General features: G+C 35.2%; 1 protein-coding gene across 2 annotated transcripts in view; it reads right to left on the bottom strand.

Annotated features, from left to right (window-relative positions):
• Positions 1 to 15,004, bottom strand: part of PlexA (plexin A) — a 339,500-nt gene that overhangs the window by 181,430 nt on the left and 143,066 nt on the right. For both annotated transcript variants that reach the window (XM_089102579.1, XM_089102578.1), the window contains exons 6-7: positions 7,560 to 7,790; positions 70 to 232 (exon numbers count right to left, since the gene is read on the bottom strand). In XM_089102579.1, coding sequence (XP_088958705.1) covers positions 70 to 232; positions 7,560 to 7,790 — 394 coding nt within the window. The remainder of the gene's footprint in view (positions 1 to 69; positions 233 to 7,559; positions 7,791 to 15,004) is intronic.

Consider the following 15,004-nt stretch of genomic DNA (forward strand, 5'->3'; position numbering starts at 1 on the left):
GGGCCCTCAGAATGCTAAAATAGAAGGAATATGAAGAAGAATCGAGAGAAAACGAAAAAAAAATCTTACGCTGTCCAGGTAGATTATGAGGAATAAGATCTGTTCTGGGTGTCGTACAAGAAACGCCATTCGTGGTTCTAGTTGCATTTGTAACCAATGTTTTTCCTAATGCTGTAAAGGCACACAAAAACTGTCCAGAAAGTGCGGGTAAATTATCTATGACCAATCCAAGCTAAAAAGACACGAATAAAATTAAGTCTCGTATTCACTTAACCTTTGGGATCAAAAATAAATATATTGTGTTTAATAGTTTTTTTTTTATAGTTTTTGGATCGGTAAATATGCCTTTTATATAGTTATCTTTTTCTTTATCTTAATTAACCTAGATTAACAGTAAGAAATGTTGGATGTAAATCGGCTCTAAAATAAATGTGTAATGCTTTGTAAGTTGCTTAATTAATATTTGGATCGACAGATTCTATCTTATTATTCTTTTTCTGACAATCCTTAAATAAAGCTACTCAAAGATAGAAAGAGGAAAAATAAAATGGATAATAAAGAGAGCCTTAAGTTCTCACAGTCTCAGCATTGCCTAACAGCACCAAAAATTCGTAAAGAAAAAATAGAAAAAGCTACTCTCTCAAAACAAAGACAAATAAATAGCTGTTGCATCTATGTTACTACTGCTTTTACTTACGAATGCAGATATTTTTCGGTATAGGAACCAAGCCCTGCTTATTTCAGACTTAGCTGAAAAATAAATCATTAAGTTTATATAATAAAGCTAGATTAACAATAAGAGCATCGGATTTACATCTGATGTTCGAACAATTTCAAGAAAAGCGTTAAAAAAAATTCTTGTTTGTTTTTCTAGACAACAATGGATATGTTCAACAATATTCCAGTATTTTTTTCTAAAAGACAGTCAATTTTTCTTCTTTAAATCAATGTTATTGTTCTTTCATTCTGTATCTGGATGGAAAACATACTTCTGTCAGGATAACTTCTTTGTCCCTTTGTCTTCAATAGGAAAAGACATCAAAATTAAGTTTCCAAGTCACAAACGCAGTTTAATGTATTCCAAAAGAAAACTTCTCACCCTTCCAAACAAACAATGGTAAAAAACAAATATTTTTCAGTAGAAAAAAAATCTAGTTATATTTGCATTGATAATCCTTTTATTTCATTTATTATAATGTTGTTACAGTCTCGTTATATACTTGAACCAATGATCCAAGAACTAAGCATGCTTAGGTTTTTTAAGAAAATTGTAATTTTATACTAAGAGTTATCAAGATAGTTATCAATAGTCTTTTATACTAAAGACTATTGAGAGCTCATAAATTAGTCTTTTATTTTTATTTGTGAACTTTTCTAGGTTACGTGTGGACTTTTTTACTCCTAAGAGAACATGCTGCTTTTTGCATTGATTTTGCGTCTTCGATCAAGCACTAGTTTTTAGAAGTCTACACATATAGGGAAATATCACGAGTCACATTCTTTGAGGTAGTTTTATGATTACATCTCACATAAACTGAAAAGCAACAATTTATGATCGTTTTACGTTTCAACTTCGCTCTTTACTTCCGTAAGGAAAACTTTTTTACTAATAAACAATAGGATGACTTTAGGTAGCTCACCCCCGAGGTAAGTCCATCACAAGTGAATGATTTGGCACAGGGTCGGTAAACCCAATGTATGGCTTCTTGACTTTTCCTACTCGTACCAAACCAGAACCAATAATTGAAATTATTGGTCACTTAGATCTCACTTTGGATGTCACACCTGGATTGTAACTCTTATTGGAAACCTTCAGCTGTGACTTTTTTTTTACGGCATTTAAAAGTATTACAATACTGATAGTTGGCTCTTTTTTGGAGGGGTTGTTATTTACTTGATTTGGAGGGGTTGTTATTTACTTTTTTGGAGGGTTTGTCACTCAAGATCGATGGTTTTCGGCAATACTTAGTCGCTAGAAAGGGTTGGATGCTACCTCTCTCATAAAAAAAAACCCTCATATTAGTGAAGCTCACCGGGGCAGTAAAAAACTTAATCCTCTTGGCTTTAGCACACATTTACAAGGGATTTGTCCAAATAACCAGCTTCAAATGCATAGTTAAGCTATAAATGAGATGAAATTAACCCACATGAGAAGCAAGTTGAAGTTTGATTTCCTGCGTTTTTTTTTTTTTTTTTCTTCTTTTTTTTAATTAAATTTCCTTCAGATTTAGTTTCTTAACAAGGTGCAACATAACAACTGTGCTGCTAAACGTCACAATTACACATTGGATGGGTAAAGAAACAGTCAGATGACGGGCATACAGACTGAGGAAAACTCGCAGGACATACTGTTGTGTGAGGAATGGAGGAATAGTAGTTTGCCCTTTCACTCTAGATTACCCCCCCCCCATCTCCAAAAAAATCCTGAAGGCTCTAACTCAACCACCGAACCGTGAGATAAAGAGGGTAAACTTTGAAAACTACTGACACCATGTAATCTCTAGAATTAGACATAGTCGTATGCCTTCAGGCAAAAAAAAAAAAAAAAAAAAAAAAAAAAAAAAAAAAAAAGTGGTATCTTGTGAGTAGCTACCCGCGGAAACTGTTATGTTACCCACCCTACAGTATCACATCATAGTTTGCAGACTAAATAATACCAACCAGCGTTACCAACGCTGTAAAATTGTACCGTTTTGATATTATTTAGACGTCCTGGTACAATGCGGTACATTTGAAATTTTTGGTACAATCATATTTTACCGTGCATTTTGGTTTTCCTTGCTATATTTTGACTCGGATATCTGTTCCAATTTTAAGTTTATCGAAAATTTTATGCTTGTTGCGGCAAATTTTGAACTCGCTGTTTAGATGGAACAAATTGATCTCTTAGGGTACAATTTTAGTCGGAAAACCGGTACAGTTTACGTCAAAGTATTGGCAAAGCTGATATCGAAATTTGTATTTTATCAACAGTGCAATAAATCCTATAAAAGAAGCATTCGGTTATTGACAAACCTACAACCTGCCCTACTAGTCCTATTCCAGTGAACAGAGTTATCGTGTTCAATACTACTAAAACATGGAATGCAGAAGAGATTATAATCAATCTGAGTCAATTTTAGCTCAAAAGTCAATTGACAACCTGACGATCCCTAACAGAATTTATCCATTCTCAATAATTGATAGGCTCTTTCTTCCACTACATATATTCTTCCTCTCTCGCGCTGATTATCTAGGCTTTAAAAACTAGAAAACTGAAGCTCTATGTACAATGTAACATCAATTATCTTCTCTGTAAAACCATTAAGAGATTACCAGTGGAAAACTTCTTGAAAATTTAATAAAGTAATCTCAAGTGGAAGGGAGAATTTTCAATTTAGTATCTACTTTCCCTTGGCTATCTGAATACCAGAATCTGTGAATAGATAACATTCTTATCAAAAGGGAAGAAATAAATTATCACCTGAGTTGAGTAAGGTCACTTTCCGTTTACGATTTAAAAAATTTGCACTAGCCTCTAAGAAAAACTTATAGCCTAGGAAGAAAATTAATCTAAAATTTAGAACCCTACAAAAGTCCAAACCAAACTTGATGGCAGATGACATTTTAATTCAATTTTAAAAAAGCCTTATCGATGAATAAGCTTGATATTAAGCGGTTGCAATAAATCCCTCAGCATAATAACAAATAGAGGAGAATTATAGGAACATTGCAGAAGAATATGAAGAAGATAAAAAAAAAACACATCGCCAGTCGCCATTCTGCGTACGGTCCCCGGTTCTAATATTCAATTTACTTTTACCTTCATATTGAAAGTATTCGTTAAATATACTTTCTATTTAACGATTTTTTTTGGGGGGGGGCAATACTCTCGATGTTACATCATTTAGAAATTGCAATCTAACAAAAATGGCCGTATCCAGGAGGTTTAAGGGGTTTTATCCCCCCCTAAATGTTTGTTCGACTTGTAAAAACGTAATAAAAATGAATATAAACAAAATTTTATGCGTTTTTTGAAGTTTCATTTTGTAAACCGCCCCCTTCCCCCCGAAAAAATCCTGAATACGTCCCTGCTAACAAACCAGTTTTTAGATAAAGCACCTGGTAATTTATTAAGCCTCATTTTGTATTTCTGCCACAGACGATAGGGCGAAAATTTTTACCTGCTATAAAGAAATGCTAAAAACCTATAAAAGAGGATTGATAGTCTGTGCGAACTGAACGTATCAGTGGCATAATATAGGTATTACCCCACCCCTTTTTATTTATTTATGCTGCCTCATTGGAAAAAATAAACTTTCGTAACGTTACCATTGAAATAGCATATAATGAATTACTTCTTAACCGTTATTTTCATCTAATATTATAAATTTTTTACTTTGATGACCAGTGGTGTCAACTGGCGAGGAGACATGTACACCGTAGACTTTTTATCCCCCCTCCATAGATTTTGAAAAACCCTTTTTTAGGGTATATTATTAAAAAATGCATTTATTGGTGTTTCCGTTGAAAAATAGAAAAGGTGATATATTTGTCAACCCTGCACTTTGAAAAATGTATATTTCCCCATCCTTCGCCTTAAATTCTCGTTAAGGCGGAGTTACCGTTAGTTACCGGAGTTACCGGAGAACACGTTAACTGGTGGTGTTCACGACATGAACACTGGTGATGTTCATGTTACCACCAGTGAACACCACTGGTGGTAACATGGTTCAGCCCAGAGTAGCTTTAAACCAGCGTCAAGCGTTTCATTGCTGACGAAACAGACTCAATTTTCATGTCCAAACCTTAATATTTAACATGAGTACATTTTAATAATCCAATAGTCAAACAGCATAATCCTTTTAGAGGATATAGAAATATTTTTCACTTTAATAAATGTAATTTATGTGAAGCCACAGTTTAAAACCAATTCTTCAAAAGAAGCTGTATAAGAGATTTAACATGATTAAAGGAAAAAAAGAAAAAGAATTCTAGGATACAGCTAGGGGATTACAAATTAACTAGATCCCTCTGTGTGCATTGGAAATATAGCAGTAAGGCTGGAGCAGGCCATGATCTGCCAAAAAATTGGAAGCGGCAAAACAGAGTTCCTTCCCCTCACGGTGTAAAAACATTTACCAAAGTTGCATAGGACCAAAAACAGCTAATCCAACAGATTCTAATCCAAGCCGATTTACCACCATAAAATTATTCAATACGGTTTTACAATATTTTACTACACAAGTAAGATATATTAAGGCTTCTAGATGTTTACCGTATACTTGAGTGAGTGGCGTATAATACACAAGTACCGGAATTTTTTATGGAGAGCGGCAGATTTCCCAATATAATTATTTAAAAACGATCAGAAATTGAATTTTAAAAAACAAATTTTTTCAACTATATCAAAACTTAAAACGAGTAGAAATTATTACGTGTATGAAAGGAGTTTCCCCTTCAAAAAGACCTTGCTCTTTACGCTAAAGTTTTAACTTTTTGTCATAATTCTTTAAGAACGATTCCGTTCTTCAATTCCTGAGATGTTTAATCAGAACAATAAACTATGTTTAAAAATTCTATATAAAGAAAATCTTTAACGTAAAGAGCGAGGTCTTGAGGAGGAGGCAACCCCTTTCATAAACATAATAATTTCAGTTCGTTTTAAGATTTGATGTTGATCCTTACTTTCAGGGGAGTCACTTGGGGAGGGCAAGGGGGGGGGGAGCTGCCCCCCAATAATGTGGAAAGAGAAAAATATTATCCATCCCATGCCCTTTGATTATCCAGATATGGACCCCGATTGCCCCCCCCCCCCCAATAAAAATTCTGGAGATTCGCCCCTGCTTGCTTTCAGTTGAAAAACTTGTGTTTTTTTATTTAATTACTTGCAGACTGTATTTGATAATGGGAAACATAAGTTTTTAAAGAAAAGTAGAGCCTCATTAAACAAAAAATGAGCAGAAATAAAGTAAATAATCTTCACATGAAAGGGTTTGCCTCCTCCTCAAGACCTCGCTCTTTACGCTAAAGCTTTTTTTTTATAGAATTTTAGAACAAAGCTTATTGTTCTAATTAAACGGTCATTGTGTTTCAGGAATCGTTCTTAAAGAATTTGGATAAAAAGTCAAAACTTTAGCGTAAAGACCAAGGTCTTGTGAAAGGGGCAACTCCTTTCATATACATAATAATTTTTGTTCGTTTTAAGTTTTAATATTGCTCCTTACTTTCAGTTGAAAAAACTTGTTTTTTTAAATTTAATTTCTGATCGTTTTTTAAAAGTACCAGGAAATTTGGCTCTCTCCATGAAAAATTCTGGTACTTGTGTATTAGACGCCACTCACCCAAGTTTACGATGTGTAAAACTCGAGAACAAACCGGTTTTTTCGTCAGTTTCTTCGTTACTTTGGAAACCAATTTGGGCAGTATATTTGCACATCGGGGGGGGGGGGTAAAGTAAGGCGGAGGTGCATGCAAAATGTGTTAGGTACAATTATTCTGCATATTATTGAATAAGAATTGTTTTCTGACTTCAAACTGTCCAAATACTTTACCCCCCCCCCCCTTATGTGCAAATATATAGCCCAAATTATATATTTCCTATCTAGTCTGTCACTTCTCTTTGTCTTGTCTCGTATTAAGCTGAAAGAAACAAACGAAGAAACCGGTTTGTTCTCGAGTTTGCACAGCGAAAAATTGAGTGAGTGGCGTATAATACGTAAGTACCAAAATTCCTTCTCTCTATGGAAAAAAAACTCAATTACAATTCTGAAATTTAGAAAGTCTTATTTTCCACAGGAGGTATCTTTCACAGGGGAGATTTTCTGGGGAGTATTTTCCGCGGGGGGGGGGGTATTTTCCTCGGAGTAGTGTTTCCAGGGGGGGGGGGTAATCACCGGGGGGTAAACGCCGGCCACCATATTAAGATATTACGAGTAGTGCGATGTTTGAAATGCGTTATTTTATTTTGATGGTATTGAACCAAATATATTGGTATTGGTATATATTGGTATACTAAATAAATGGCATTGAACCATAGTTTATTGAACCAAATATTCGTTAAAACAAAAATATATTGAAAAAAAAACGTAAGATAAATAGCAAAATTAACACAAGTTTATCGCAGCTCCCTTCGCCGTCCACATTCAGCAATGGACAGGAGGCATGTAACAGTCCATTGGGCAGAATATAGAATAAATAGACTTGTTTGATGACGTTAAGCAATTTTAAAACAAAAAAGATAAGAATTTAACGCTGGATACACATGCCATGGACTTTTTAATCTGCGACCACCATCCAATGTCACCATAAAATTCGACCTCATATTATAACGGATCACCTCCTTCCCAATCTTTTGCAGTGTTCTATGTTTGAAACGCCTCCTCCGTACCCTTCGTTGATTTAATCAGATCTCGAATCTGGATGTCTCAATACGCGATCGATCGAGTTTTCTCTAAACTTCGTGAAGCATGGCGGATAGGTGATGTGTGGGTGTGTTTGGCAGTGGAGCGGGCCGCTCCTTGATTTTAAATTGGTTTATAATTATATTTTATTATATAAATAAAAGAAGAGAATTTTACCGTTCTGGCAGTTGTCCTTTGAATTTGATGTGGCGTCACCGCAGTTATTGTAGTACATCGTCCAGAACGGTAGGGAACCCAATAAAGGGGATCTCTCACTGCATCCTGGCAGTCTGTCCTTAGTGAGCATTTATTTTCTAGGGAGCACCAACCGCAGTAGGGATCTCTTGCTCCAAGACATTCACCGCAAGTACGATAAACACCACATTCTTGCACTCTCAGCTTCGAAACCTGCAATGAAACAGAATGACTACTAAATTTCAAGCCTTTTGCTTAACATATAGTCTTTGAGAATAATGCTGAAACCAAGAATTGGTCCCATATATTTTTTTTTTAGACATAGAACGATAAGTTACAACATAATCATTAATCAAGACCAAGATCCATGCTAAGCCCTACCCCCGAGCCTAACGAGGCGGCTATGTTACTCAGGCCAAGGAAATACACACACTTTTCAATATTCCAAGAAATTGCAGCTCGAGGATTTAGGCTCGCTGAACATTCGTCATTTTCTAATTTTAGTAAGAGATCTAACACACAATTCGAATGGAATATTCAATAATTTTGGGATTTTCTTTCATTAGGACTATCATTATGAGTTTTTTGGGGGAGGAGGGGGGAATAAACCAGGCGTTATAGGAAAGCAGGAGTTGGGCCAGCTCCCACAAGCACAAATACCATGATTTTGTTTTTTCAAATATCGGATGCCATTTTAAGAACTCAATAAGTGTCCATCTATCCCCAACTCCCCAGTCAAATTCCAGCACACGTGTACGAATATACATTCTTGGGCTAAAAATCCTTTGTATCATTGTTCAGCAACCATTTCTTCAAATTTTTTCAACGGTTTACGGTTTTATGATGTTAAAGTTTGGCAGCTTCTGAACGCTGCCTTAACCATATTTTTCATATACTGGGTTGTGCGGATTGCGGACGATTTTTTACCACCATAATCGTGGAAAAACAAATCCGCATGCGCTGAAATTTTACACTGCATATGAGAAACCGTAATCATTAATCAAGTGGATGTCGAACTGTCAAAAATGAGCTGCCTTGAAAAACTGCTTATTTGTTAGCAGTTTAAGGACAGCAAGCGGGTTGATAATACAACGGCAATTGCGATTTTTCGAAATATTTTTGTGCGTTTTTTTTCACAAATTAAATACGCAGCTCAAATTACGTTTTTCCGAAAATTGCAGCACATGGGAACTAAACGATAAAATCGCTAAATTTACTTTGAAATGTGTATATAACTAAGCACCCTTGAGGTGAAACCATGCTACAGTGTTTTAAGTAGCTTAATCTATACAATTTTTTTTCAAGTTTTGACCTATGAACCGAGAGCCAATATACATGCCTCAAGTATCAAGTGTGTATTAAACCCAAAAACAAATCATCCAATAAATCTTTCTGCCATGCCTTCAATTACCAGCCCAGGCATTCCTTCAACAGCCATTATTGAATACAATATTACTTTCGCATTTCATTTTGGAACACTTTTGAATAAAGAATACATTCAAAGAAGGGAAAATCAAGGGGTTAAGCACTGTTTGTCATAGATACACAAGATTCCGTCTCCTCAATACCAACTCCAGGCCTGTCATGGAAGCCCCAAGAAGATGTTTCAGGAAATGGAAGCCGGAGGAGGGAGATAGAAGCTGAACGTGGGTCAACTACGTGACTATCAAGCAGCAGTTTTTGCCTTCCTGTACGTGCATAATCTAGTCCCAAGTATTTTTCGATATATTTACCGTGCTAACTTTGACATTCATACATATGATACGAGGAACAGCGAGAATTTGATGGTTGAGCTTAGAAGTAGCGCGAGATCAGGATTCCGATTGCAGATTCTTGGGACTGTCGTGTGGAATTCTTTACCAGTGAGCATTAGGGCGGCTGAGCATCTTTTGGATTTCAAGAGAATGGTTAATAAATGCGTGAATTTAATTTAATTTATTATTATTAATATTATTTATTTATTTCTAATGAGGAAGGGGTGGTTGGGGGGGGGGGGGGTAGGTGGTTGGGGTGGCAGGGAGTAATGGGTGAATGGGAGTGGTAGGAACGAATGGGTGGATGGGGTGGTAGGGTGAATGGAGACGGTAGGGAGGAATGGGTGGATGGAAGGTCCTGGGGTAGGGAGGTCGAGAGGTAGAAGTTAATTTGGATTTGATAATGTGAAGGAGTTTGGTTCGCTTTTTTCCCCCTATTTTATAGTTTATTTAGTTGTTGTTCGTTCGTGTGTTTTGTAAATGGCTAGCCGTTTTACTGCGCGTCAGCAAAAACTTAAGTTTTTTCATTAGTGCAGTAGTTGTAAATTGTGAAGTGTTATAATCGTGTTTATTAATAAAGTAAAAGTAAAAACAGGTGACATTTCTACGGGTGGAGGATACATAAAGGCTCCCCTTACCCCCTCCTCCCCGTGAACACCAATGGAGGTTGACTTCCCTCCAAAGCTACATCTGCATCTCAGTAAACAGACTAAGTTATGGATATGTGTTTCCAGTCCTGTATATGCCTACAGTCCATGTTACCACAGGTAACACTAAAATCCTAATTTAATCCTTTTTGTTTCCGGAACTGCGCTTTCTTGAGAACATAGCACCATTAGAGTACTTTTCATAGAAGTGGTAATGTTTCAATGACAGAAACGCTATTTTATAACAATTTTGGGTTATGTTTTAATTTTGCGTGTTTCTCGACATTTTGTCTATTTTAAGTTTTTTATGTAGGGTATGGGAGGTATGGGGGGTATGGAGAAGCTCGTCACAACCAACGTTTGAATGACTTTTTTTAATGCTAGAAGCAGGGATTTAGCCTACAGTAGAAATAAACACTATTTTTTTGAAGGGAACTTGTTCAAGGAAAGAGAACAGTTCAAGAATTCCCTCCCGAGAAAAAAAAAACGAATTATTAAACTTAGTACAAGAGTAGCAGTCCTTCCGATAGCTAGTAGCACTACAAAAGATCAGCCGACAACCCTGTCAGAAGTATACACGATAGGGATCTAGCATGTAACCCCTTGAGTGAAATACTAATATATCTTGTTAGGATTTATGACTCAAAAAGTGATGAAACAAAACTTTATATCATTGCCTCACACGAAACCCAGTCCAATTTGTATAATTGGATGATGGAACTAAGATTCTTTTGGTTTCCAAATTCGGACAAGGACCATCGCCGGTGTTTGTATAAGACAACTATTTTGATCTATAGATGTTGCCCTGCCTTTATTTTTTGGGTCGAATTAAATACAGCTCAATTTCAATACTGAGAATAACTATTTCGGATGTATTGGTTGATAGCCTATTGGTAAATTCACTACTTTGAAGGCAATGTGGGAATTATAGCTAAAAAAATAGTCAAGATACTGGTCTAGAATACTTCCAATTTTTTTGAGAAAACAATTGAAACACTCCTCTTATCAAAAGCATCATGGGTTCTAATCTTTAAACCAATTTTCTGTTTTTATCCATAATATAAATTTAATCTGTAAAAAGACATCTATCAAATTTGTTATATAAGGCTTAGGGACGCCTGAAATAGACTGAATAACGCTTACCTAAACTGGAGGACATCAATCTAATTATATGTAGTTCAATCAGTTTATCTTTTACTACATAGGAATGATGTCTTAATTGAAGAGCTCTTAGAAATAGAAATACCTGCCCTTTGCTTAAAGCCAAAGGAGTCTATGTCCATCCCCCTTCCCCGTTCCAGTGTGTTAAGTGTTACTAATTAATACATAGAACTAAAAACTATGTGCTGAATTTGCTGGTAAAACCATATATTCTAGACAAAAATTCAGATTAAAGACAAAACTACATGTTTCTAGTTTTATTAATAAAAAAAAATCGTTTAAAAAAAAAAATGAAAAAAGAGAAGTAAAAGGCGATATTAAAACCTAAACCAAGTAGACTTAAAATAAACCAATAAGTCAAACTTAAGACGAACAGAAACTAAAGCAAATAAAACATGAGTCTTGAGAGAGGGAGGGGGGTAGTAAGGGGAAGCTTACCATACTATTACGTGTGAGAATTTATGTTCGGGTTTAAGTTCGGTTAAAGTGCTATTTGGCACCCACAAGTGCACTTTGGGTCTTTTTTTTTTTTTTTAAATAAAATAGTAAAAAAGGACCTTTTCTAATGAGAAGACTCCAAAAAAGGTATTCTTAAAAATATAGGTGGAAAAGAAGCCGGGAAACAGGGGCAACCCCCTCCAATTGATGCCAATATAATTAGCACGAAGGCATCATTGTGAGATGATTAAAGACTCAACTCAAAGCTATTGATCTTTTGAGAGTGATTTTTGCAGATTTATAGTTGAAAGAGCATTAAGAAACCGGACAGAGCGATGATAAGACTGAGGTCTACGTTACCTCATTGTCTTAAATATCTAGCGTGTAAGAAAATGGGTGATTTGAAACAGCAAATATTATAAAGCAGAGCAGTATGGACAAGACACTTTAGCCTAATGGTACCAGTTAGACCTTGTGGTTGGGGTAGCACAGGTTCAAATTCTGGATGGAACTTTTTTTAATACGCATCCAACCGGGTCTTGATGAAAACCTAGATTTTTGATTAAGTGATAGGTTGCGTCATGTTATACAACTGGTCCGAAAAACGGTCGAAAAACCAAAATAATAATAATACATTGTTTCAATATCGTTCTTTACTTAGGCAGCGCGATCGCACTGCCTATGATACGCACCCCACCGAGCCTTGATGAAAACCTAGATTTTTGATTAAGTGATAGCTTGCGTCATTTTATACAACTGGTCCGAAAAACGGTCGAAAAACCAAAATACTTTTGTCAGTCTAAAAATTTTTCTCGAGAAATACTTTTCTCGTCTAAAAATTTAAATTGCTTAACATATGGCCTTTTGAGTTTCCGCAGCCGAGATTTATTCCCTAGAAGGTCATCGCTAAACAATTCTGAGAAATTTCACCCATTTTACATGAAAAAATTGCAATTATTAAGGCTAATGGTATATCATCAAACAATTAATGGCGCCATGAATCCTGCTACAGTTGGATGAATCCATTTACCGGATTTTTCTTAACACAAACCCAAAGAGTTTGTGAAAATTATAAGAGTGGAAACTGACATAAGTGTCGAAAAGAAAAATCACCAACGCGATCTAGCATTTGTGACTTTGTCCGGCCCAAATTTGATACATATTTGTCTTTTCAAGCGTTGTAAAATGTAGGGAATGGTGAAAGAAAGCAGAATTCTTTCTCCAGTAGGCCTATCAGCTTAAAGTCAAGTAGCCAAAATTCGGTCAAGCCATCCTAAGCCCGCTTTGTGCAAACTGGAATTTGACTTGAGATAATTCTTGAACATAAAAATGATCATTATGTATTACTAACAGAGAAATTAAGCTTTAACCGCACTGCATTGTCGGATGATCACATCAAATATCCAGCTTTCTTTGGAATTTTTTGTTTTTTTAATGAAGTAGCCAAACGCTACACTGTAAGAGGCGCTAGTATTTTTCTTCGTTTTTTTTTTTTTTTTTGCACAGTGCACTTTGGACACTGCAAGTGCAAATTGTACCAGCGTAAAGATACAATAATTGTAATTTCGGCCCGGAATAGGCCCACGTCAATCAAGAAAAATCGTTAAAATTGACATATAAAAGTTTCAAAAAATATTTCAATGAAATTCAATTCCCCCAAGGCAGACAAATACAACCTTAATTCCGGGTATTTTGTTTTCAAGGTTTTAAGCCTTCTCCAGGATATTTACTTGGGCGGGAAGCCCTCTTATGGGGCTTCTGTTAATAGTAACATTATCTATCTTTTCCCTTTATAAATGGCATTTGATACAAAGATTTTTCAGTTCAAACGATTTTCCGTTATTAGCCCTGGAGGATGAGAAGATAATATTCATTTAGAGTTACTTAAACTATTTTTTATTATTATTATTATTATTATCTTAGAACGTCAGAACTTGGAACAATGAGCTTATTTGCTAAATTCTTCTTTGTCTCGATTTCTTTATACAGATTTCTTTGTTATTCGACTTCTTTATACAAGAAAAAAAAATATATCAGGGTTATTTTGAATTCAGTAATTTTAGATATCAATATTTGACTGATAGAAGAAAACTATAACAATAGAATATAAACGTAGCTTAAAATAAACGTTTTACGAATTATTTTGTTACAGATAAAAATGCTAAGCTAGAAAATTTTTTTGTAAATGCGGCTCCAGAAAACTAATGGTTCATAGACTGTGGAATAGTGGATAAATAACAGTTTATAGAGGTTTCAACGAACCCCTTGTAGTAAATCAAATTTATTCTACATCAGGGCTGTAACCAGGGTTTTGAAACAGACAAGCAAGCTTGGGGAGTGGGGTGGAGTCAATATGAGAGTTGTTTTACCCTACAAAATGACAGAAAAATTGATTTAACGGTTTTTTTCTTGATCTGGAGTAAGGGCTTAAATACAAAGATCTCCTGAGAAATAAACATTATTTTTATCGCTTCCGTTAGACGGCCCGGGTGTTTTGAGATATTATAGTAATATCCCATCTTTGTTAATCGCTGATCAATCGTTCGACAAAGTTTGCAACGCAGCTTGACAGTATGATATTTGTTTGCGATTTGGTCTTCCTTCATTAGGGGATATGGCTTTGACGTTAAAGTAATAAATTCCGCCTCAATAAACGACACTCATTTTACCCCTACTGATCTGCTACTCAAAACAGGGATTAAATTATATCGTTGTAACGATCAGACAATGAAAAAATTTACGTCAAAACAGGCGATACTACACACGGAACTACTTTGCGGTTTTTCGAACCATTGACAAGTGGAAGTTTAGAAACTAGAATTTAAAATCTCTTCCTTTCTTTTGTGGTTTTCCACATCTGAAAAAAATTTTTTCCAGTCTGCTACGTAGCCTTAACTACCACTTGTAGTAGTCTGGTTGACATGAACCTACGACAACCACTGAACAAAGGATAAGTGGGTAAATATTCGTGACCAAGAAATACACATAAAAAAAGAAACATTGTCAGGATTATTACATCAGAAATCTTTAAACTGAAAAGAAAAATAACTTAGGTTTATCTGAGAGAGCAGTCTCGTCTTACCGTTAGCATATATATATATATATATATATATATATATATATATATATATATATATATATATATATATATATATATATATATATATATATATATATATATATATATCCATTGTTCCATGGATGTGAATTGTGCAGTGGTCTATTATGCTGAAAAATTAGCAAAATATAAGAACATGTTAAGAAAGCAAGGCTTTCTTTTGAAGGTGTAGATTGTCTTTGAGAATTAACAGATTGTATATGTTCTGATTTTTACGGACAAAAATGTTGTTAAACCAATAAGCCAATACGCATTTGTTTTCATGGTTCAGTGTGGCAACACTGACGAAAATATGATACTAACCTAAAA

The sequence above is a fragment of the Artemia sp. Qi Xiang Cuo genome, chromosome 16 (assembly GCF_049724085.1).
Source record: "Artemia sp. Qi Xiang Cuo chromosome 16, ASM4972408v1, whole genome shotgun sequence".
NCBI lineage: Eukaryota > Metazoa > Arthropoda > Branchiopoda > Anostraca > Artemiidae > Artemia > Artemia sp. Qi Xiang Cuo.